At 49.5% G+C, this 24,000-nt stretch overlaps 2 protein-coding genes across 2 annotated transcripts in view; one reads left to right on the top strand and one right to left on the bottom strand.

Moving 5' to 3' along the window:
* Positions 1-9,682, bottom strand: part of pcnx2 (pecanex 2) — a gene marked incomplete at both ends in the record, with an annotated part of 16,041 nt that extends 6,359 nt beyond the window's left edge. The window contains 11 exon segments of the mRNA XM_084470130.1: positions 824-1,007; positions 2,031-2,289; positions 2,392-2,585; positions 3,832-4,026; positions 4,199-4,346; positions 4,686-4,896; positions 6,356-6,392; positions 6,487-6,604; positions 7,573-7,600; positions 7,603-7,774; positions 9,530-9,682. Coding sequence (XP_084326256.1) covers positions 824-1,007; positions 2,031-2,289; positions 2,392-2,585; positions 3,832-4,026; positions 4,199-4,346; positions 4,686-4,896; positions 6,356-6,392; positions 6,487-6,604; positions 7,573-7,600; positions 7,603-7,774; positions 9,530-9,682 — 1,699 coding nt within the window.
* Positions 9,683-11,618: 1,936 nt separating this feature from the next.
* Positions 11,619-24,000, top strand: part of map3k21 (mitogen-activated protein kinase kinase kinase 21) — a gene marked incomplete at its 3' end in the record, with an annotated part of 30,132 nt that continues 17,750 nt past the window's right edge. Inside the window, exon 1 of the mRNA XM_084470131.1 lies at positions 11,619-13,379. Within this exon, the coding sequence (XP_084326257.1) occupies positions 12,599-13,379 (781 nt within the window). The 5' untranslated portion in view covers positions 11,619-12,598. The remainder of the gene's footprint in view (positions 13,380-24,000) is intronic.

A 24,000-nucleotide genomic window follows, 5' to 3' on the forward strand; every position in this document is an offset into this window, starting at 1 on the left:
GCGCGATCAACGAGAAAGCAGCAGAGGAACTTTTCTTACGAGGCTTTCGTCGGGATAAAAGACATGCGGTCAGCAAAATAAAGAATATGTTTGTGTTTTTGCACTTAAAATAAATAAGTTACGCGATGAAAATAAATTCATCGCGTTTGTAGCCTACACTCAGATATCGTCTACTCATTCTTGCATGCGAGTGGCAAATTAGTATGCAAATTATTCTAAAGAGGTGTCCGTGCATAGTCCTGCCTAGCCTGGTCCTACCAGAATCTCGTACTTCATTTCATTTGCACAGAGAGTCTGGCCACTCTCCATTGACAAACGTTAACTCACTTGAAGGCGGGCGTCTGTTGGAGTTTAAAACCATTAGATCTGCCCCAGTGCCGCTCTGGATCTGCCATAACCAATCGCTGACATTTGACTACAACTCCAACCAGCGCACGACCTCAACGTCAACGTTCTCAGCCACTCCCTCTGTTCGCTGATTGGACGGCCAAAAAATTGGCTGCAGAAAACCTGCGACTATACCGCAAACCCAGACCTAGCACTGAAGGGAAATGAAAATTGAGCGGAAGTACGGAGGCGGGCGGAGCCAGGCTAAGCCCCGCCTGCTCCAGTGAACCAAGAAAGCCGGCTCCTTGACGAGGGGGGAGGGGGGAACGCACCCCCCTCGCTTCTACAAGCTGCAGGGTGTGTGAAGCTGCGACCGTAGCGGCGTGGCAGATGTGTACAAACGCCTTGCGATAACACGCCAACGTGAACCCCCGCTTCAATCACAGAGTCTTGACTGGAATGAGCCGCTACGCCCCGTCGGGGGTTGGACGCCCACCCTCGTCCGCGGCGCGCGCGTCTCCTCTCTGCTGCGGCCTCTCCTCCTCCTCCTCCTCCGGACCGCCGGCCCCGCCCTCTCTGCTCAGCGACCCCAGCAGAGACACAAACTCCAGGAAGTTGGACTCGTTGGGCAGCTGGCCTTCCTTCGCCTCCAGGTCCGATTTGGAACTCGTCATCACGGTCTGGGAGGCAGAAAGGGGAGGGATGGATGGATGGATGGATGGATGGATGGATGGATGGATGGATGGATGGATGGATGGATGGATGGATGGATGGATGGATGGATGGATGAAGGCATAGGTCATGAACTTGACATTGACATTAATATAGTGGCGTACTGTATGAAGGCAGCGTCGCACTACCCAATAATAGCTCACTTCCCAGTGAGGGCCAAACTGAATACAGCAAGTGTGACACTGTACATAGTTAGTGCCAAACTGTACAGTCATTTACAGACTAAACATAGTTTACTGTAATGGCGTACTACACTCTAAGTGCCGTACTACACAGTAAAAGCATACTAGTTAGTGCCACACTGTACACTGTAAGAACTACAATGTACACAGTCAGCCCCACTCTGTACACAGTAAGCAGTACTGTACACAGTAAACCTTATACTGTACACGGTGACCCCTATACTGTACACAGTGACCCCTATACTGTACACAGTGACCCCCACACTGTACACAGGGACCCCTACACTGTACACAGTGACCCCCACACTGTACACGGTGACCCCTACACTGTACACAGTGACCCCTACACTGTACACGGTGACCCCTATACTGTACACAGTAACCCCCACACTGTACACAGTGACCCCTACACTGTACACGGTGACCCCTATACTGTACACAGTGACCCCTATACTGTACACGGTGACCCCTACACTGTACACAGTGACCCCTATACTGTACACAGTGACCCCTACACTGTACACGGTGACCCCTATACTGTACATAGTGACCCCTACACTGTACACAGTGACCCCTACACTGTACACAGTGACCCCTACACTGTACACGGTGACCCCTATACTGTACACAGTGACCCCTATACTGTACAGGGTGACCCCTACACTGTACACGGTGACCCCCACACTGTACACGGTGACCCCTACACTGTACACAGTGACCCCCACACTGTACACAGTGACCCCTACACTGTACACAGTGCTCCCCGGCCCGGCCCCTCCCGGTACGTACGGCGTTGTGCGAGCGCTCCGACAGCAGCACGGCGTCCGTCCCGCTGTCCATGCTGAGGCCGCGGACGTGCGTCCTCCCGCCGGGCCCGCCGCCGCCGCCGCCGCCGCCGCCGCCGCCGCCGCCGCGGCCCAGCGCCGGCGGCAGCCGCAGGAAGCCCCCCGAGTCGGCGCTGAGCGGCGGCGGCGGCGGCGGGTCCGAGTCGTCGTGCTGGGAGCGCACGTCCACGCCCGACGAGCTGTTGTCGTTGGTCAGCAGCGGGCTGAGCATGTGGTCGCTGTCCTCCCCCCCCGGAGGCGGCGGCGGCGGCGGCGGGGACGGCGGCGGCGGGGGCCCCTGCTGGGGGCCCTCCGTCACGGGGGACTCGGAGCTGGTGGTCTCCCTGCACAGGTGGAACTCCTCGCTGTGGACGGTGGACTGGGAGAGCCGGGGCGAGGGCTCCTCGTCGTCGGACGCGCCCCCGCCCCGCGCCCCCGCCGCCCCCGGCCCGTCCTCCTCCAGGGGGCCGAAGGTGATGACGGGGATCTGGATGTGGCACTCCCCGGCCTCCTTCTGCGCCTGGCGGGGGCCAGCACACGCTGTTTCAGTATATGTACTGTATATACATGATTCTATATGTTTGTATATATATATATATATATATATATGTTTGTATATGTTTATGTTTATTATCGTTCACATCCGTAATATCCACTCAAATTTCTTCTATCTGGTTAGAGACCAAACAGAGAAATGGAACATATATTTAATTAAAGTTTTTTTTTTTTATACAATAAACAAACAACTGCCCCCCAAAGAAAAGAAACCAGTGACCCAAATGAATATGAACCGCATGCAAAGAGCAATTCATCTGGAACAGCCCTGGACCCCATCTCTTGTTAATTATTTAAACATAAACGTAAACGATTATGCCAATTCGGCACCGAAGCTCCAACTTAAACCACAGAACAACACAATGACCACCGCTGTCCGTATCTCACTGAGAGCCTCTGTGCAGCAGTGGGACCACAGAGGGTGGCGGTGGTGGCGGTGGTGGTGGTGGTGGTGGTGTTAGTGGTGGTGATGGTGGTGGTGGTGGTGGTGGTGGTGGTGGTGGTGATGGTGATGGTAGTGGTGGTGATGGTGGTGGTGGTGATGGTGATGGTGATGGTGGTGATGGTGGTGATGGTGATGGTGGTGGTGGTGGTGGTGTTAGTGGTGGTGATGGTGGTGGTGGTGGTCTGGTGGTGGTGTTAGTGGTGATGGTGGTGGTGGTGGTGGTGGTGGTGGCGGTGGTGGTGGTGGTGATGGTGGTGGTGGTGGTGATGGTGGTGGTGATGGTTATGGTGGTGGTGGTGGTGATGTGATGGTGGCGGTGGTGGTGTTAGTGGTGGTGGTGGTGGTGGTGGTGATGGTCTGGTGGTGGTGTTAGTGGTGATGGTGGTGGTGATGGTGGTGGTGGTGATGGTGGCGGTGGTGGCGGTGGTGGTGATGGTAGTGGTGGTGGTGGTGGTGGTGGTGGTGTTAGTAGTGGTGGTGGTGGTGGTGGTGGTGATGGTCTGGTGGTGGTGTTAGTGGTGATGGTGGTGGTGATGGTGGTGGTGGTGGTGATGTGATGGTGGCGGTGGTGGTGTTAGTGGTGGTGGTGGCGGTGGTGGTGGTGATGGTCTGGTGGTGGTGTTAGTGGTGATGGTGGTGGTGATGGTGGTGGTGGTAGTGGTGGCGGCGGCGGTGGTGGTGATGGTGGTGTTAGTGGTGATGGTCTGGTGGTGGTGGCGGTGGTGGTGGTGGTGTTGGTGGCGGCCCCCCCCCCCCCCTCCCCTACCTGCGTGTTCTCCAGGATGCTCTGCTTCACGCTCTCCTCCAGCCTCGCGGCCGTGTGCGGGTCGCAGCTCATGGTGATGATGATCTTCACCGTGTCGCGGGCGTCCAGGTGCGCTGACTCAGACCCCGAGCCCGAGTTATCCACCAGCACCACGGCGATCTCGTCCGAGCAGTAGGCCTCCTCCGCTTCCTCAAACTGCGGGACGGGACAGGAAGCAGATCACCACGGCGCCCCCCGGGGGGCGGCGTTACAGAGGTCACAGGTCGGGGGGGAGGATGTCTTCAAAATAAGGGCGTTAATTATGTGTCGGGTTCTACAAACTACTGTTGTGTGGGGTTGCGTGGGCGCGGCGGCGGCAGCAGGCTACCTCAGAAGGAGTCTGGGGGGCGCTGTCGACCAGAGCCCCCAGGTGGTCTCGGGGCTCGTCCAGCGTGTTGTTATTGGCGTCGGACGGCTCCTTGCGCCCTTCGCTCTCCTCGCCGCTGTCTCCCTCGTCGCTGCCGCCGCCGCCGTCACTGCCACCGCCGCCGCCGCCACCGCCGCCGCCGCCGCCGCCGCCGCCGCCGCCGCCGCCGCCGCCGCCGCTGCTGCCGCCACCGCTGCTGCTGCTGCTGCTGCCGCCGCCGTGGGAGGACGGCAGGCCCTCGTCCACCGCCTCCCTCTCCCCGCCGTCCTTCTCCCCTCTGCCCTCCTCCTTCTCCGGCTGCGTCCCCGCCGTCCTCGCCTTCTCCACCGCCCTGCTCCGCTCCGACAGCAGCCGGTCGGTCCCGGTCAGGGGGCTCTGGATGTCCGCCTCCTCCCTCTCGGTCCCGCCTCCGCCGCCGCCGCCGCCGCCGCCGCCGCCGCCGCCGCACCCCGTCCTGGAAGAGGCTTCTCTTTTCTCCGCACCGGCGGCCGACCCGGGCCGGGCGCCGTCCCCCCCGGCCCGGGACGAGGGCCTCTGCTGGGCCTGCAGCAGAGGGGTGGCCTGGTCCGGGTTGGGGCTGGACAGTTCTTCCGGAGAGAGCTCCTGGCCGGGCTGCAGACGTCCCTCTGGTAGGACGGCCGTCGCGCTCTGGGTCTGCCCTGCGCGGCCGGACCGGGGGGGGGGGGGGGGGGGGGGGGAGGTTCAGCAGGGTGCGTCATTATCGTCCTTTAGTTGAATAGGTTCCATTCATAAACACTTCCTTCCGTTCTTCCGTCGCTTCTGCTAATGCTGCAGCGTCACTACATGCAGACCAGATTATGCAGATTATTGGGCCTTGGATTTCTCAGAAAGGACATGAGCCGCAATAATCCCCACATATTCCACATAATCAACAGCGTACCATTTATTCCGTATCAGTAGAACTGCCAGCCGTAAAACACTTTTTTAGGGTATATCTGCTCGACTGCACCGCATTGATATGACAAGGACAATATATCCATGGCACTCTTGAGATATTACGGCTGATCTTGCTGGAACTCATCACAAGGGCATGAGGTCACACATTTAATGGACATGGTTTACTGGCGCTAGCCTCCAAGCTGCTGTGTAGCTGATTCCCTGAGCAGATTTACGGCTACGGTGCGTTTGAAAAAGTCATCCCTCTACATTATCTATGAGACCATTAGGGAAAAATAGACTACCGGTCTCTATTGGCCCACGTCGGTGGAATGTGATATGCGAACAAAAGAGAAATCAAAAGGGGATTAATAGTCTGGCTGGTTATAGACGGCCTTTGGCCTTCTGCATTGCATCTGAATCTGTCTCCCCAGGCTGCTTTCAAGCTGTCACTCATTCACATTAATCAATGGCTTTTAATTAAATCAATTACATCTTGATCTGTGGTCAAAGCTAAACTGAGAATCGTTTGGCTTAAAGTCTAGGCTTTGTTGAGGCAGCTTGATATGTTTTATGTGGTAATATGTTTATTATATGTAATTGGCACATATGTTTCCCGCTTTTCTGAGAGGCTACAAGGTCTACAATTATGTTGTGTGTCTCGTTCACTCTCACTGGCATCAATCTCTTATGAGTTTCAATGTTCTACAATATTCAGAAAACCTCCTTTTCTTTTCTCCCCATTTTTTCTGCTTTCAACTTTTGTTGCATGGTTAAATATTAATCACATTGAACTGAAGAAAGATCCAGAGACGAGAATAATCCCAGACAGAAATAGCATGTAGTTCACTAGCTGCCCATCACCATTTCCCAAGTTGCAGAATCAAATCAGGTTAACTTCAGCCTGAGTCAGTGGGGATGTACCAGCACATTTTCACTGCAATATAACTAATAATTTCCGTCTCTATAAAACTGGGTTAAACATTGTCGGTGTGATCAAACTGTAGATGGACTGTTTTTACTTTACTTGCTATGAAGGGCCGATGACCAATAGATGTTGTTTGTCAATTATTCACCAGTAGTTACTAAAAATAATTCCATGTACATTATACATAACATTCAAGAAAGCTATTATACTCATGAATAAGTGATCTCACTCTTTCAGTTCAGTCTACAATACAAAGAATGTTTTTTTTTTGTAAACATGTGAAACAACATCACCTTCTGTATCGTTCACCTCATCTGACTTCGGACATTCCTGAACGGAGGGAAATACAGAGACACAGTATTTATATACAAAATGTTCTTCACAAGTCAATATTAACCAATCAATATGTCAATAATCCACTCACCACTCCAATCAGTCCCTGGTCGGTCTCCGTCTGTTTAACTGTAACCTGGATCACTGGGCTGGGCCTGTTCCCAACCAACAAAGTCATGGCAACACTGTCCGGGACTGTGCTGCTCTTCCTGATTAGAGAGAAAGAGAGTGGGAGAGAGAGAGAGAGAGAGAGAGAGAGAGAGAGAGAGAGAGAGAGAGAGAGAGAGAGAGAGAGAGAGAGAGAGAGCTTCGTCTTGAATTTGTGAGAGAACAATTAAATATGACTTTATGGCAGCCCATACATCACTATATTGGGGTCTCAAGTTACATAAGCTATGAATATATTTCAATACACTGAGTGAGGACGGAAGACAAAATAAAAGCTCTGCATTCTTGATCTTGCTAATGTAAGCCTTTTAAAATTAAACCAACAACAATGAAAGGGTTTGTTCATCTCAATTGAAAACGGCTTTCTGACTCTCGGGAGTAGAGAGCCACTTACTATAGCATTTTATTTCGAGCACCATATGAACTTTGTTTCCCATTTCATAACCAAGTTCATCAAAGGTTCCCCTTTGTTGGTTGAGCCATACTCCCCATGTACATACGGTCCACCCATTACCAAAGCAACATGTTCATTTAAGGGGCTGTAGGGACGCTTTTAGAGCTATTATTCGAGTGTTGTTCAACAATGTTCATTGTTGTTGGTTTCATCAGTCAGCTGTTGGTGAGATTATGTGTTTCTTGTGCCTGCCTCTGCACGAGTCCATTTAGATTTTAGACCGATTACATTTCTGACCGGGCATCATCTCTTTACTTACAAAACCTCGTCCGTTCTGCTCACCCTCTCTACAACTCCCAAATCGTATCTACAGCAGCTTTAAGTATGTCATGCCCACTAAATTAAACGAGTGCAGTCTTGAATCACAGGTAAAGTCTCAAAGGGCTTCACAGGTCACATTTTCACCACACGCCCTCCAACCATTTTCCCCCAAAAATCCAAGGGAAGAAACATCAAGGTAGGAACACAGAATGGTGATCCCTCCTTCCATGGACGGTTAGGTGTTCAGCAATTGACGATCGACGCTTGATGGGTACACATGCACTCATGTCGGACCTGATGGTGGCTTGCAGGCAGGGGTCGAGGCGTTGCTCTTCTTCTCCGGGGCCTTGCTGAGGTCTGAGAGACTGCTCCTCACCAGCGTCTCCCCCTGGTCAAACATCACGTGCAGCCGGTAGTTGGCCAGCTTGATGAGGACGAAGAAGACGGTGATGGAGGAGCAGTAGATGCTCAGGGCCATGGTGGTCGGGGGCAGGGCCTGTGGGCGGAGGAGAGAGAGAGAGAGAGGGAGGGAGGGTGAGCGGTCAGGGAAGGGAGGGCAGCTGGTCCAGAGAGGAGGTGAGCATGTGCCAAGCAGATACAGACAGGAACCAACGCACACGGACAGGCGGACGGGGAGAGACAGACAGAGAGACAAGGACAGGAGGGTATTCTTAACCACACCACATGAGAACATGCAGTTTGGTCCCCCAGTTAGATATTTGGTTCAAATTGTCTTTGTTGTATTGGAACTTGCTTGTAAAGCTTCCAGCTGTAAACATCCGCCCAGACTGATCTCCAGACTGAACTGTGGCCTGTGAGGACTGAACACCGAGTGAGTACTGGAAACACTGCACTGGTGTTGGTTTGGTGAACAGGTTGCTATGCGTTGTGTGCACCAGGGCTGGCTACAACAGAGACAGGGTGAGGGTCAGCGTTAAGGGGGCATGTTGGACCCTGATCAGGTGTCCATCTCCATACAATTGGAAGCCTTTATCATAACGTTGTAATCATATCGTTGTATTCAGTGATGCAGTTTGTTTTCTGATAACATTCCAAAGATATTAGACTTTTGTTCCTCCCTCACAGAGTGTACGGGAGGTCACCGCGCGGCGTCTCGGTGAGGCTAACGCCGCCACACGCTAGTGTGTACTTTCTACGACGGGCCCCTTTAGGACCAGCTGATTCATCTCACCCATTGGGTTCTAACGCACTGGACAAGGCATGGCGGGCCTATCCAGTGGTTCTGGAGCCAACGGTTGGATTGTTTGTGCACAGGGGAAGAGGAGGTAAGGATGAGCGTTTACTCAACGTGACAACCTCGGAACGCACTGAAAATTAAATTGAGTCATGGTCCCCCTGGCTGGGGGAAGGGTGATGTGAATTGAGCACACAAAAACAAGAAGGGCCCAGTATATTGGCAACAATCCTGATAACACCTTGGTTATAAGGGTAGAGGGTATCAATAATACCTTGGTAGCCTACATCCAGTATACACACAAGTGTAGGCCTATTAAAATGGGCTAATTGTTAATTTCGCGACCCTCGGTGTATCAATGTCAGACATTACTAGAGAACATCATTGTATTGGGCACGGGAGGATCAGAGGTATGTCGATCTCAGACACACACGCACGCACGCACGCACGCACGCACGCACACGCACACACACACACACACACACACACACACACACACCATCTCAAAACATCTCACACAAACATCTCATCAATTCTTGCCCATGGGCGACGACTGTTGTGTCATTCTCGTGTTGTCCTCACACTAATTGTATAGGCATTCAGGGTTCGAATCCATTTTGTTTTGTCATATTGTTTGCATTCTTGAGCGTGGGCCAGGTAGCGCCTTTCCTTTTGTTTATTTCCCCGCGGTGCCCCTGTCATACATGAAGACAGGACGCCTGGCACTATACAGTCCACGCTCGGCTGGCTTCCCTGTCCGAGAGCAGCCATGCGTCCCATCACTGCATGCAGGGGAAATACTGCGACAACGCCTTCTGTAGTCCCTTTGTGTTAAGCTCTAATTCATAACAAATCGTCACGGACACGTACGCCACACTTAAGACCTGTATGTTTCACGAACGGTTCTCAACCGGGGCAAAACCTCGTGTGACGCAAACGGGCGGCCGCAGGACAAAACGTCTGCGATCTATGAGAGAGAGGGAGAGCTACAAACTCACACCCCCTCGCGGCCTCGAACCAAACCATCCTCCGGAGCACCCAGTGACTGACACTCACCAGATGGAGGGACAGAGGCAGCATCAGGAGGAAGATCCACAGATACAGATGGCAAGAGTTATTGAATTTGTTCTGCTCCGGGTCGTAGTACCAGCCTCCGGTCAACGACGCCCAGACTCCTTGGCGCAGGGTCTGCACCACCTGAGATCCCATCTCGCCTCCCGCTCTCCTACGGCTCGCGCTGCTCTCTGCTCCGTCTGGAGGATGTTGCTAGGCTACAATGAAACCACGTTCTCCTCGGCGCATCGCGGTGCCGCTACGCCTCCATGTTGGCGCCGTGTGGCACCTGTACGGTCGCACTCGTCATGCTTTTAGCTTAATTTGGCGACCCTAGGCGTCGTCTCTCCCTCTCGTCTGCCCTCCATCGCAATGACAAATCGTCCATTGCTACCGGTTTTCATCTTCGTTGCTGTTCTTCCTCTCACTCGCTCTCTCGTTCCCTCCCTCTCTCTCTCGCTCCCTCCCTCTCCCCCCCCCCCCTCTCTCGCTCTCTCTCTCTCTCTCTCTCTCTCTCTCTCTCTCTCTCTCTCTCTCTCTCTCTCTCTCTCTCTATGTGGAGCCTACAGATGCGCAGCTTTTATGATTGTTTTCCCCTCCTCCTCCTCCCACTCCCACCCTCTCTCCTCCCTTACATAGCACATCCAGTAACCTCTGCTCATGCAATGTGCATGAATACACGACTTTGGAAAACATAGGACTGCAAGTCTCGCTCATTTCGTATCAAAAGCCTTATTGACACGATTCTACCCGAGGTCTTTTTTTTTTTAGCAGTCTGCAAATAATTAATTAGACACATATACATTACACCTTAGAAGCCGGTTAGTTGGCTTGCATTGTATTACATTTTATTAACATAAAAAAATGTATTATTGCAATTATTATTATTTGTAGGTCTATTATTATTATTTAAAAAATGTTTGTGAATGTGGTGTTAACATGGACGCTAAGCGCCCCCCTAGACAAACAAAATACGGGCAATAGTGTCGACTAGTGGCAGAAGCCGGATCATCTTAAATGTATAGTGTTCTTTGCTACACACAGCCTGCGCACATGTATATAACAGACGCAGAACAAAAGAGATCACAGGTCACACCAAGCTCTGTGGATGTGGTGGTAATGATGATGATGATAATGATGATAACGATGATGATGTTGATGACGATGATGATGGTGAGACCTGCTGACGAACCAGCACGGCCACCGCAGAAGGGATGGGTGTTACTTGTTAATTGTGTTACGTTGGGTACCGGTGCAATACCACCGAAAGCCAGTATAAGGGCGGTCGTATACACAACACGTGGTGCACTATTCAATTAGACGGAGCTCTGCGGATGTGGGGCAAAATACACCGATGATGTGGCGGGGGAATCCCGGGTTCGATAGAGGCGGGGCTCGCTCTTCCAATCGGTGATCTCGAAAAGCATCACAGGATCGGATCTGACGCTTTCCTCCAAGATGGAAACTGAAAGAAGATTACGGACACACGCTCTCTTGTTGTTATCGTCGCTGTAGACTCTTCAATTTCACAAATGTATCATAATATTTCCCCTATCGGTGATAGTGGGACCGAGAAGGATAACTCAAGATTATTCTCTAGACGCCGCCCATACGAAACAAAAATATAGCGACAGCGATGGGAGCATGTGGCTCCGATTTATGTTCATAATAATAATAATAATAATAATAATAATACATTGCAGGTAAATACTTTCAGGCACAGAAAAATGGCTGCAATGTAGGCCTATGGTTTTACGGGCTTAAGCGAGTGGGTGGATGTGAGAGTGAGTGACGGCCTGCGTTGTGGTTTTGGTCCGCGTCGCCTTATAATAAAGAATGTCCCCAAAGGCGCGCGCTGATACCCACATTCCAGCAGTGGCTCCTCCCCCTGACGCTGCTGTTGATGTCACGTGAGAAGGAAGCCACCAATCGGCGGCCGGCGGCGCAGCGCGACACGCAGCGTCCCGGGACCGCAGCGCCACTCTCCGCCGCTGGGTCCTAGACGCTGGGCACTGACTATGGCGTCGCTATTGGATATGTTTTGATTAAAGTTGACTGCAATTTTATTTCAATAATAATTTTTTTTTTTTCGGGGGGGTGGATACCTTTGCATTTGGATCAAGTGCGGCGTGTTGTTAACGGCGGCAACAGCACCGGGACACCGAGAAACAGAGGAGCCGAAGTCGGGGAGGGGGGGGGGGGGAACAACTCATCAAGTAGCGTTACCACCAGTCAAGGGACTGACCCGGGCTAGGCTAGCTCGTCAGCTCGCTCAAAGTCCCCAAGAGTTCCCGGTTACCTAACGGGAAAAGTCCCGGTATCAAGGTATCTCTCTCTCTGATGAGGTGGACCGGCCCCGGAGGTCGTGTTTCGGCCGCCGCGTGAGTCGGGCTGCACAGCGCGCTTCAATGGACGGTGCAGGTGCACCACTTGTGGCACCTGCAAAACTTACTAGCTGCCTCGGTGGAGGAGCTAAAGTTAGCCTCGCCGCTAGCAGCCCTGGTCTGTGAGGGGGGGGGGGCTGTATAACCACTTTATCAACAAAGTGTAATAATGTATCGTCATAAATGATTATATTTACGAGGTGAGTGAGGGGGAGGAAGCTAGGATTAGCTCGCACCGCTAACGTTCCCAGTCTAAACACTAGGGTGTATGCCACCTTTCTTAACCAAGTATATCGATAATGTGTGATCCTAAAGTGTTCTAGTCGTTTATTGTTAACTGTCGGGAGATAGAAGTTGTGACAGTGGCGTGTTTAACTATTGGCTTTGATAAACAGACCCCCTAGCTGGTGAGTTGGTACTTTATTGACCCACAGAGACATTATACAAGAGTGGCGACGTGGAGAGACGAGGCAGCAGCGGCGGCGGCGTCCTCTCCCTCACATGGGACCCGGGAACCAGCTCCTGACCGCGGCTCGGGCAGAGCTCGGAGTCTAGCCTCCCCGTGCTGCTCCATGCGCGCCGTGGACCAGCACCAGCATGGTAGTTCTGTCACACGGGTTTTACTTTGAAGTTTACTTTTTGTTATCGTAGCTTTTGCACCCTATGGTGCGTCTACGGCCACCGAGAAATGGCGGCTTTCCCAAACGGTGACGGTGGTGGCGGTGGGAAAGAGGAGCATGTCTGTACCGACTCCCCCGCGGCTCCGCAGGCCTGGGCGCACTCTGCCCCGCTGTGTCCGACCCGCTCGCTCTGGACGGCGGCGTACGACTACGAGGCAAGCGGGGAGGATGAACTCAGCCTCCGGCGTGGCGACGTGGTGGAGGTGCTCTCCAAAGACGCTGCGATCTCCGGGGACGAGGGATGGTGGACTGGGAAAATCAACCACAGAGTCGGGATTTTCCCGTCAAACTATGTCACGTACCAACCCGCTATTTATCGACTGCCTACCACCGGCTGCACGGTGGGAGTCCGGGAACGCGTGCCAAGCCTCCCGCCAGCCGAGATAGTTTTTAGCGAACTCGTCCTGGAAGAGATCATAGGCGTCGGGGGGTTCGGCAAGGTGTACCGGGGGACGTGGAAGGATCAAGAGGTCGCCGTGAAGGCGGCCCGGCAAGACCCAGATGAGGACATCACGGCCACCGCTGACGGCGTCAAACAAGAAGCCAAACTTTTTTCCATGCTGCAACACCCCAACATCATCAAGCTGGAGGGAGTTTGTTTGGAGGAGCCCAACCTGTGCCTGGTCATGGAGTACGCCCGCGGTGGTACCCTGAACCGGGCGCTGACCGGAAGGCGCATTCCACCGCACATCCTGGTCAACTGGGCCGTTCAGATCGCACGCGGGATGCTCTACTTACACGAGGAGGCCGTGGTGCCGATCATCCACCGTGACCTGAAGTCTAGCAACGGTAAGCGTGGACACAAACACACCTGTGTGTAATTGATTTTATTGTTAACAGGGTCAGTCATCTGACGTCTGTGTAACTACTATGAGGATAATTCAAGCGTTACTATTATCATCTAATACTCTCACTCCCCCTGAAACAAAAAACTAGAGTATAACTTGAATAGCTTGACTAAACTGTAGTGAAGCAACAATAACTATATATGCTATAACATATAATATGCTATATATATATATGCTGTAATACTTTTTAGTTAATTTTTTTTAAAGTTTTTATTAAAGCTTTGACAAAGTTTTGAAATGCATTTGATTTCCACAACTGTGGTCATTTCCATATCTTCCTTAGTCAGAAACCTCTTAGCTCTAAAGGAAGGAGTTGAGAGGTTTAAATCTGTAAAGGAATGAAGGAAAATGGTCTTTACTAAAAATATTTAATGTAAAAGGTGACATAATTAACAACAACAAAATAATAGACAGAAGTGGTTGAATAGTGGAGATGTGAATCAAGCCTATTGCTTCCTCTGTGGTAGTAAACACGGCGATAGCACGGCCTTCTCCGGGGGAGACCCCACCAGAGGATGTGAAACGGGGTCAGAGTTTGCTCAGCTGGGTCGGCGTCCCTTCCCCCCAACCAACCCTTGTGCTGTAGCACACAAACACACCTTCCCACCCCCTCTCCAACTCTCCCTGAAATGTTCAAACAAAGCCAGTGATTTACACACACACACACACACACACACACACACACACACACACACACACACACACACACACACACACACACAAAATCAGGCCATGTGGCTCCGACCAACCAAAGCCTGTCAAGGCTGGAGTGCCAGAGATTGTAGGGTTGTGAGTGAAAAAGTTTGCAAACATAATCTCAACATGGGAGAGGCAAGCAGTCCCTGTGTGTATAATCAAGTGGAAAATGCACAAGCAAAGGGTTGTCATTAAGACACAAGCTCCTTTGAGATATCCTCAGATGAAATTGTGCGTCTGGTGAGTCACTGAGGTCCTTAAGCATTGAAAGGTGTGTATCGTTGTTCAATCGCTGAATCAAGAAGAGAAGGAAGAAAGGAAACGTCAGGTCAGTTACCAGAAGAGTTAGGGTTAGTGTAATTTACAAGTTGCAGAGTTTCTGGTGTGTGTGTGTGTGTGCATGATGCATGTGTGTGTGTGTGCATGCGTGTGTATGGTCGATTTGAATGATTTAATTGATTCTGGAACTCATCGTGGGTAAAAAAGAAAGATGTGATTTGGTCACCTACTTCCTGTTTGATATTATTCAGTTTGGATATATTCCAAATAAATACAAATCCAAACGACGGTTGGAGATGAAGATTATTTCTTAATCGTAGACAGATGGGAAGAAATAATTGAACTGCTGTTTAGGTGGTCCCAGCTAATCAGGTGTTTGCTAAATAAACACAATTACTCCCCCCCCCCCCCCCCACACACACACACACACACACACACACACACACACACACACACACACACACACACACACACACACACACACACACACACACACACACACACACACACACACACTACCAGCAGTACTGCTAACTCAAGTCTTTGTGTTTGACTTGCTACTCCATTGTGACCAAGAGACAACAAAGGCTATAATTGGAGAGAGGGAGGAGGGGGTTTGAAGCAGCCACGTTTGGGTAAAGATGATTCAGAACAGTCTTTCACCAACGCTACCTCGACGGGGCCTGCCAGTTGACTGCAATCTTGAACTAGGACAGTATAGTTACCAGTCAAGTCATTTTGGTAAACCTCGATCACAACCCAAACAAGCTACAATGGGATTTCCAACGCAGAAAAGGAGAAAATAAGACGTGTCGCCTATTCGGTCTGTTACTTAGCTAGGCCTAATCATGCCCAGACATGGTTACTGTTTACTATGACTATTATCAGTTACACTATGGCCGTTAGTTAGTTTCAGCCGTTTGTGTTGGCCCAGGGTCAGAAGTCTGCACACATGCAGTCTGTAAGAGGTTATATCCAAACATATGGGCTGAAAGTAGGTAGGTACGTGTTTGCTTTGAACAAGGCTATTGAGGTCACAGAAGTCTCTCACAAACGCACACAAACACACAATCTCATGCGTACACACGCACGCCCCCTGGGGTGCGTGGAGGTGTATTTTCCCCTTGAAACATTTCAAATAAGAAGAGCCGGCTGAAGATAAGCATCCACCGTGAAGTCCCGTCCAAAAGTCCTGTTTGTTTGGCATTTTGTTTTTGCACAAAACCAAACTAGGAGGACGGGGCATTCCCATCACAGGAGGTGAAGGAATTCACAGGAACAGGAAGGGTGAAGGAATTCCCGACTACATGCAGCGGGGTCGGTTCGTTATGAGGGAGGTTCGTAAATCGGCATATGCCAGCCCAGTGAGTTTCTGTGAAAGTGGGATTGATGGCGTTTTATACTGTGTTTAAAGGTGCGCATATGAAGCAGTGCAACACCTACCCACTCACATGCCCAGTAGGCCGTAGCGTGGCTATCCCCAACTTAACTCCTCACAACCTACAGTGTACGCACACTCCACGCAGACCAGACAAACACACCGCTATTTAATCAATGATTAGCTTGTAAAGTAATATGTTGGAAGTCAGCGAGATTTGACCAACTTCTTTTGTGTATATTTTTTTTTCCCCCCCTAATCTGTAAAATCCCAGCCGGCTGTGAGGAATGTTGCTAATGAGGGATAAAAGCTTAACATACGTTTGCACAATGGACTGGTCAAGCAGCGGTTGCTAGGCTACTGCGGCCAGAAGAATGCCAAGGACTCCGAGGTTCTCAAAGCCCTCGTTTTGTTTTGTTCCGTTCATATTTAATCTCCCAGAGAGCTGCGGTACTCTTTTATCGCCAGAAACCAAGGGGGGATTCCCTCCTTGGTTCATTATTTCACCCCCTCCGTAACCTCCCCCCCCCCCCCCCGTCTCCTTTCTGTAGGCTATACTCCTTTCTTTCCCTTCTCTTTGTGGCATCTTTATGTTCCATATTTAGTTTCTGACCAAACACTTTCCTTTTCTTTTCAGCCCTCTCTCGTGTCCTACCTTCCTCCTTCTGGCCTTCCGTCTTCCTCGCTCTTATCGTCATTTATTTCAGTTTGTTTTACAACCCCCGTACAACCCCCGCCCCCCCGCCCCCCCCCCTCCGTCTCCTCCGGGGCGAGGAGTGGCACCATGTTGACGGCGATGGCGCGCGGGGCAGAATCGTAGTGATACTTGGCCCTGAGCCCTGGCGAACAACTCCCATTAATTTGACCTGTTTGGTTTCACTACGGGGGAATGCCAGGTATGCAGGCGCGGGTTCTAGAATGCGTGGGCCAAGCAGGAACCAACGCGGTTTGTGTGTTGCCACGTTCCCCTGTCAGCCTTGCCAATCGAAAGCTGTTAAGGTGGACTTCAACTTCCCTGTCATTCCGCCTGCCACTATTGGTCTCTGGCACACACGCACACACACACACACACACACACACGCGCACATGCACACACGCACACGCACACATACAAGCACACACACACACACGGCGCGCTCCGCTCTTCCTGTTGGCCCCGTGGAAGTCCTCGTGGAAGATGTTAACAAAGCTTGACTAGCTGTTGCAGAGCAACTTTTCTCTGGCCTCCCCACAATTACCCTTTAGTGACACGCAGACAGTTACTGCCTGTCCCTTTCTGGCCAAAGAATGGGCAGAGGGGAGCAGAGGAGGAGTGGAGATGCTTTCACTGTGTTTTTTTATGACCTCTCCCTGACTGCACCTATTGTTGCCGTGCCCATGAAAAGGGGAAAGGGCCAACAGCTGAGTAGAGCCCCGATTCAACCCGTTCCTTTGCATGTGTCCACAGTCCCTCCCACTAGCACAGTTACCAGCCACAAGCTACTTCCATTTTCACAAGTTACACATACTTTTATTCAATACGTATAAGATAACACACACAGAGGCTGAGCAGGGGAGTATACTAAAAACTAGAGGTCTCACTTTAAAGCGTCTGGGCAGGGAAATATGTTTGTTGTTGTTGTTGTTTTTGTTGTTGTTGTTGTTGCTTTTACAGACATCCTCCACTATAAGGTCAGGAGACATCAGTGTATCCCATCACCATGGAAATTACTTTGTTAATTATTTTCTTTCACAATGCAAACATTATTTCTGCCTTGGTGACAGAGGACAATAATAATCAAATGAATTACTACTTATTACTTAGAGTTCAAATGTGGTTTCATAGAGCGAGTCACCCCGACCGCTCTGGAGCTGCTCTACATTAGTAGGTGGGTCAAAGTAAGGACAGGTCTTGCCCTATATCGAGAGAGGAGGCTCAGGCTCTGATCTTCTCTGTGTCCCGGGGGGTCCGCCCCCAGCCCTTGTGTTTGTTAGGGGGTGTAGAGATGATGGAGGACGTGAGGGGCTCAGGGTGGAGGGCGGAGTCATCCCCCGAGGTGTACTCGTCTCCGCTTACTCTCCGTCGCCCTGCACCCTCCACGACATGGCTCCGCCAGTGACGGAGAAGCACTTTGTTTGAGTCTCTACCAGTGTGTTGGCTGTTGTCACGGGAAGGAGAAGATTCAAAGATGTCCAAACGTGGAACAACAAAGTTTCTGGTCTGCTGGAGTAACGCATAACAGACCATGAAACAGTTCCAATCCCGGACCTATTCCTTGATCTGTGGGGTCTGACCGGATTAGGGGCTTTGGTGCAAATGCCGCAGGTGCTCTTCACTCGTGTTACAGGGGGGTCCGCCCCCCAGATCAATCACTCCACAGGGGCCGTCCTGCCCAGGTGTCCCGTTTACCAGGGCTTGCCTGGGGGTATGACCTCATGGGTGTGGGGCAGCTAGAGGATGCATGGTCCTCTGGAATTGCGTGTATGAATTGAAGAAACGAAGGCATTCGGCAGCTTATAATGCAGAACCTGACGACGGTCTTGGACGGGTCTTGAACCAACATACTACTTTGGGAATGCCTGAAATTAGCGAGCTATTGTTTTTTTTTTCTTTTTGTTTTAATAAATATATATGCAACCCTTTACCAACTTTACCAACGAAAGTATAACCACAGAGATATATTGAAATGCATCGCAGTCCCCCGGGCTTTGACCTGCTGGGTGAAGGGGTCATTGAAGGTGGGCTTCAAGTGTCGCTGGGTAAAGTGGGGTCTTTTGATCCGAGGACGGGGGATGTTGTTCAGGTGAACAAAACACCTCGTTCCCCCACAGCCGCCTTGGCTTATTGTGTGTAGTTGAGTTACTTTGGAACAGCCCAGCGGTTGTACTTTGAGCAGCGTAATGCCATGAGGTTTTGTTTAAAGTCAGTTACTTCTGTTCTCCGTCTAACAGCCTGTGGCTCCGCCGTTGGTTTCACTGGGGGTGTCGTGATAACGACTGTGTTCCACCATGGTGTCGTCCCTTTGACGCCAGGCCACTCAACCCTTCATTGTTCCCTTTTCTCCAGCTGTAAATAACTTTAACACCATGGGAACCAGGGTTAAAACGAATTTGATGGATACCAATGTCTTGTACGCAGAGATGTATAGTAACGAAGTAGAACTACTTCACTACTGTACTTAAGTACTAAAATGCTGTATCTGTACTTTACTGGAGTATTATTTTTTTTTAATCTTTATTATCTTTTACTTCACTACATATTTTTGATGAGTTTAATACTTTTACTCCAATACATTTTTCACGTGCTGAATCGTTACAATTATAAAAATGTTATCCCATTGATTTCTGTTGGAAGACTCATTGCTCGTTGGCCGGAAACGGAAAGGGGGGCTGTCTACTTTTGGTTGTAGTCTTTTCTTTCGGTTCTCCGTCTCAACAGTAGGGCTAGAACCGAACGAAAGACTACAACCAAACGTAAACAGCCCCCCTTTCCATTTCCGGCCAACGAGCAATGAGTCTTCCAACAGAAATCAATGGGATTTACAAAATGTGATATAATAGCAATCAAACACGACAGAAAATCGCTACAATACTTGATTTGGAACATCAACAAACACCACTAACCACTGGGTGAGTTGTAGTGTACATTTTAAAATAAACTACTTGCAAATACTTAAGTACAAAACATTTTCAATACTTTAGTACTTCCACTTAAGTGGGGTGTTTAAAGAACACTTCTACTCGTCACTTTTTTGATACAGTACTTTTACTTAAGTCTGGGTCTCTAGTACTTTATACATCTCTGCTTGTACGTTTACAATGTGCATAGTTTGCAACGTATGTTGTGAGTTGTGTTCATTTCACTAGAGATGGGTTATTTTTCCCCTTCTCACCTTGTTCTGTCTTGCGTTCTCGTCTGTCTGCCTCTTTCTTTCCATTACACATACATTTCACAATCACAAACTCTTATACCTATCTTAAGGTATAATAGAGATTACAGCAGAATTACAGCAAAAGAGAAAAGGTTTTGGATCAAGATTACCATTTCTAGACTTCATGTTGATGAGTATAGTGCCTAGCCAGGCACTACACTATTTCAATATTGGCCATAGCGCCTTATATCAACACCATTGGACTCAGAGCAAGAGCGTTTTTAACATGACAACACATACAGCTAATCTGAAAGGTTAACGCGGTCATGAAGTCAACATGTCTCCTTGTTGTGGAATCCACCGCAGGCGACTGAAACCACCAGCGTCTTACAAGGAATCTATGGAATCAGACGAAGAGAGAGGACTTGGCAGCAGCAGCTACAAGTTTATCATTAATCCAGAGAAACCTGTTTGTAATTGAACGCCTTTTGTTGATGCAGGGTAGAGAATCCCCTTAGTGCCCAAGGCTAGTTAAGGCTGTAATACCCTACTTATTAGTCTGAAGATTCACAATGTCACGAGTCCTTTATCAGTCTGGTAAACAACAGTTCAATTGGTCGTTGCAGAATAGGCAATCATGTACACATGTTCCTGTTATTAATATTCACTACAGAACATATTCTTAAAGGGTCCAGTGCACCCCCCTTAGTGAACTTGGGGCACCGCCCGGAAAAGTGCTGCCAAAATTCTGTGGGAAAACACTAATGTATTATCAGGCCCACATTGAAAACACTAATGTATTATCAGGCCCAAATTGTTTGTCTATTAGCTTTTCTGAGGCCTTTTGGGTTGCTTTTATTTCTCAAGTGAAATGAAGTTTGTTTTGGATGTGCCATAGTTTGGTTGTAATTTCTGTCACTAGGGGTGTAACGATACACTAAAGTCACGATTCGGTTCTTACCTCGGTTTTTAAGTCACGGTTCAGTATGTTTTTCGGTACAGCAGTTTTTATTATTTGATTTTTATTAAACGATTTGATTTTGATTTGATTTATTAAATTGTATCAAACAAATGCCTTACACAAATGAAAAGACATCAAATACAATTGAGGATAAAAACACAATAAAGTCCAGGACTTATTTCCACTGTGGTCCTCAACACAAAACATCAGGACAAGACAAGACACTCACAGAGTGTGATAATCAATAAAAACGTTATTCAAAAAAATCAATAATAATATATATATATATTTTTTTTTTGGTACGTACCGAAATGAAACGTGCATCGAACCGGTAGACCCGTACCGAAAAATGTGGGTACGAATCCGCCTATGGTTCCACCCCTATCTGTCACCGTGGTGTAGTTTCTCCACGAGGATGACGGCCTCTGACTCATCCTGTTGTGTCTGCTGACGGGACAAAGGAGAGCGGTAGGAACAGGTCAGGGTCTCTCTTCCCCAGTCCCACCTCTCATCCTAGCTCCTTCTCCCCCTCTGCTTCTCGTTTTCCCTGCAAACATCATCTGTGTGTGTGTGTGTGTGTGTGAGAGAGTTTGTGTGTGTGTGTGTGTCTGAGAGTTTGTGTGTGTGTGTGTGTGTGTGTGTGTGTGTGTGTGTTGTGTCAGGAATGATGCAGCCCTGGGGTGCTCAGAAATAGGCAATAAGCCAACACGAGGAGCATGGGAAAATGGTGCCACTCAAAGTGTGGCCCATTGTGTGGGGGAGACCGATGACAGTTCACAACGCCTGCGTGCACGTATTCGTCCAACCCTCCGTGGAGGAGACTCAAGGGCAGTTGGTGACTGAGTAACACCTTGAGATAAACTCCTGCATGATTGTACACAACTACACACACATATTACACACACACTAGGCATGGGCAAAATGATTCTTTTCCGGGAATCAGTTCTTTCAGTTCCCTTCACTGTCACAAATCGTTTGTTTGATTTGTTTGTTCAGTTCGTTAAGTCATATGGTCTGTTACGTCATTTGGCGGGGGAATCTCAGGTGTCTGGCCTCACCGCTTTGCTTTTAAATATGAGGTACGCCCGCAAACGGAGCCTTTAAAACCACCAGAAGGTCTCAGACGGTGACGGTGCTCTGGAAAACAGCTAATTTCTGTAGCATTAGCCTACGACGCCGCTCGAGCATTACACGTGTGTGGTTTTAAGACGAACAGCCCAAGCTGCCTCAACCACCATGAGAACGTTTTAGACTCAATCAATATGAAGTCGAGGGGAGACGAAGCTCTGTTCGTTTGTATCTTTTATTTACGTGACCATATTTTTTTGTATGTAAAAAAAAAAGGAATCAGTTCTCTTCTTTTTGGGAATCAATTCTCGTCGTTGACCTTCGGGATTCGTTCATTCTGACCGAAGCGTTTGCGAATCGCCCATGCCTAACACACACACACACACACACACAGGCCTCTATATGCACAGCTTGGTTTGGTCAAATATGGAATACCACAAATAGTGCAGACAAGTTGGTGACACATTGTATTCGTACTATACTCGTTTACATGCACAGCTTAATCCGAGAAAGATGTTTTCAGTAGACAGCTGTCAGTTCACTCTGGGTCCATGTCACCTCAAAATAAATGTTTTTTTATTCCGACGTGTTTACTATCTTTATTCGTTCATTGCGCTGCGGCCGAACTGACGGGGATATTCTCTGATATTATGAATCTTACAGACTGCGAACTCGGGTTCTCCGACTCTCGGGTACTTCCACAACAAGTACAGACGCCTAGTGGGGGTTATCACGCCCATGGGGGAGAAGGTGTAGGAGTGTAGTAGACGCGATTCAACATTCTCCGTTCGTGTGTCCTTCAGTGTCTGTGTGTGTGTGTGTGTGTGTGTGTGTGTGTGTGTCCACAAAGAGTAACTCTAGCGCGCACATTGTGGTGGATGTGACGGCGTCTCACAAAGCCATTGCATGGAACCACAGTGTGGTGGCGGCATGGCAGAGGTGGCCTTGAGCCATGTGCACACCCTGCACACGCACCTGGGCCCCCTCACGCTGCTGTATGGCCCTCCACAGGGGCCCCCTCACGCTGCTGCACGGCCCTCCACGGGGCCCCCTCACGCTGCTGTATGGCCCTCCCCGGGGCCCCCTCCATGCATAGGGGCCCTCCTGCGGGGAAACCCACTCTCTGAACTCGGGCTGGCTGATTAATCGAATTTTGATCGCGATTTCGTGAGCGTGAAACGATCTCCAAACTAATATAATCGAGTTTAAACTCAAAAATAATCGTTTGAATAATCGAGATTTCAATATTGACCAAAATAATCGTGATTATGATTTTTTTCCATAATCGAGCAGCTCTACTCTGAACGGACTGACGTGAAGCTCACGCTGTGTGTGTGTGTGTGTGTGTGTGTGTGTGTGTGTGTGTGTGTGTGTGTGTGTGTGTGTGTGTGTGTGTGTGTGTGTGTGTGTGTGTGTGTGTGTGTGTGTGTGTGTGTGTGTGTGTGTGTTGTCTTATGAACTTCGATCATGAAGAGGTTTATACGATAAGCCCAATACCTTTAAATTTTCTTTGTATGATATTAAACATTTGCATACTTGAATCAGTTCCATTCTGTTTTCACTTTATAATGTCGGGGCTTTAGAATATGTGTTTCCACTTAAACATTGATCAGTATTATCTTTTTTTAAAATTAAGTTTTAATGCCGGCCTGAAATAAAGGAACATGAATCCAATAAATAAACATCCATAAACAGGTTTACACTCTTTAGCTTTTCTCTTCTTTTCATTTCCATCCGTCCTGGTTATAATATTCCTAATACAGAACTAGATCAATTGTACAAAGGAGATATTACTTAATTGCCATAGGTATTTATGTGGTTCCTCGGTGGGAAGGAATCTATGAATACCACAGGTGTGTCTATTAGTGGAGCGGGCCGTTTACTGCGGTGTCACGGTCCAGGTGTGTGTTACCAGCGGGGTTGTAGACGTCAGGTGTTCTCTCATCTGCCGGAGAGCTCCAGGTCCTGAGGACCGGTTCTTTGTGAGGCTGTCCGCCTCCTGTTTCCAGAGTTCTAAATGACCCGCACACCGACCTTGTGACTCTCCCCCGGCCTCCTCACCTCCCCTTACAGTGCACGTTTATTTTGAAGGTCCATCTCTCTCTTTTGATGTTCCATCTCCCCTTTCCGGTTTGTCCTTCCTCGTGCGTTGCTTCTCCACCGTCCGCCGTATCCCTCCGCTGCACAACCCTAACCCTACCTCACTCTCACATTTTGTTTTCGTCCTGTTTTTTTTTTTCCTCCCGCCAGCCAGTCATTCCCCTCCGGCCTTTCCCAACCATTGTCATTCCCGTATGTTGTCATTCCCGTCCTTTGTTCTTCCTGTCCA

This window comes from Micromesistius poutassou, assembly GCF_964030765.1.
Source record: "Micromesistius poutassou genome assembly, chromosome: 7".
In the NCBI taxonomy this organism is placed as follows: Eukaryota; Metazoa; Chordata; class Actinopteri; order Gadiformes; family Gadidae; genus Micromesistius; species Micromesistius poutassou.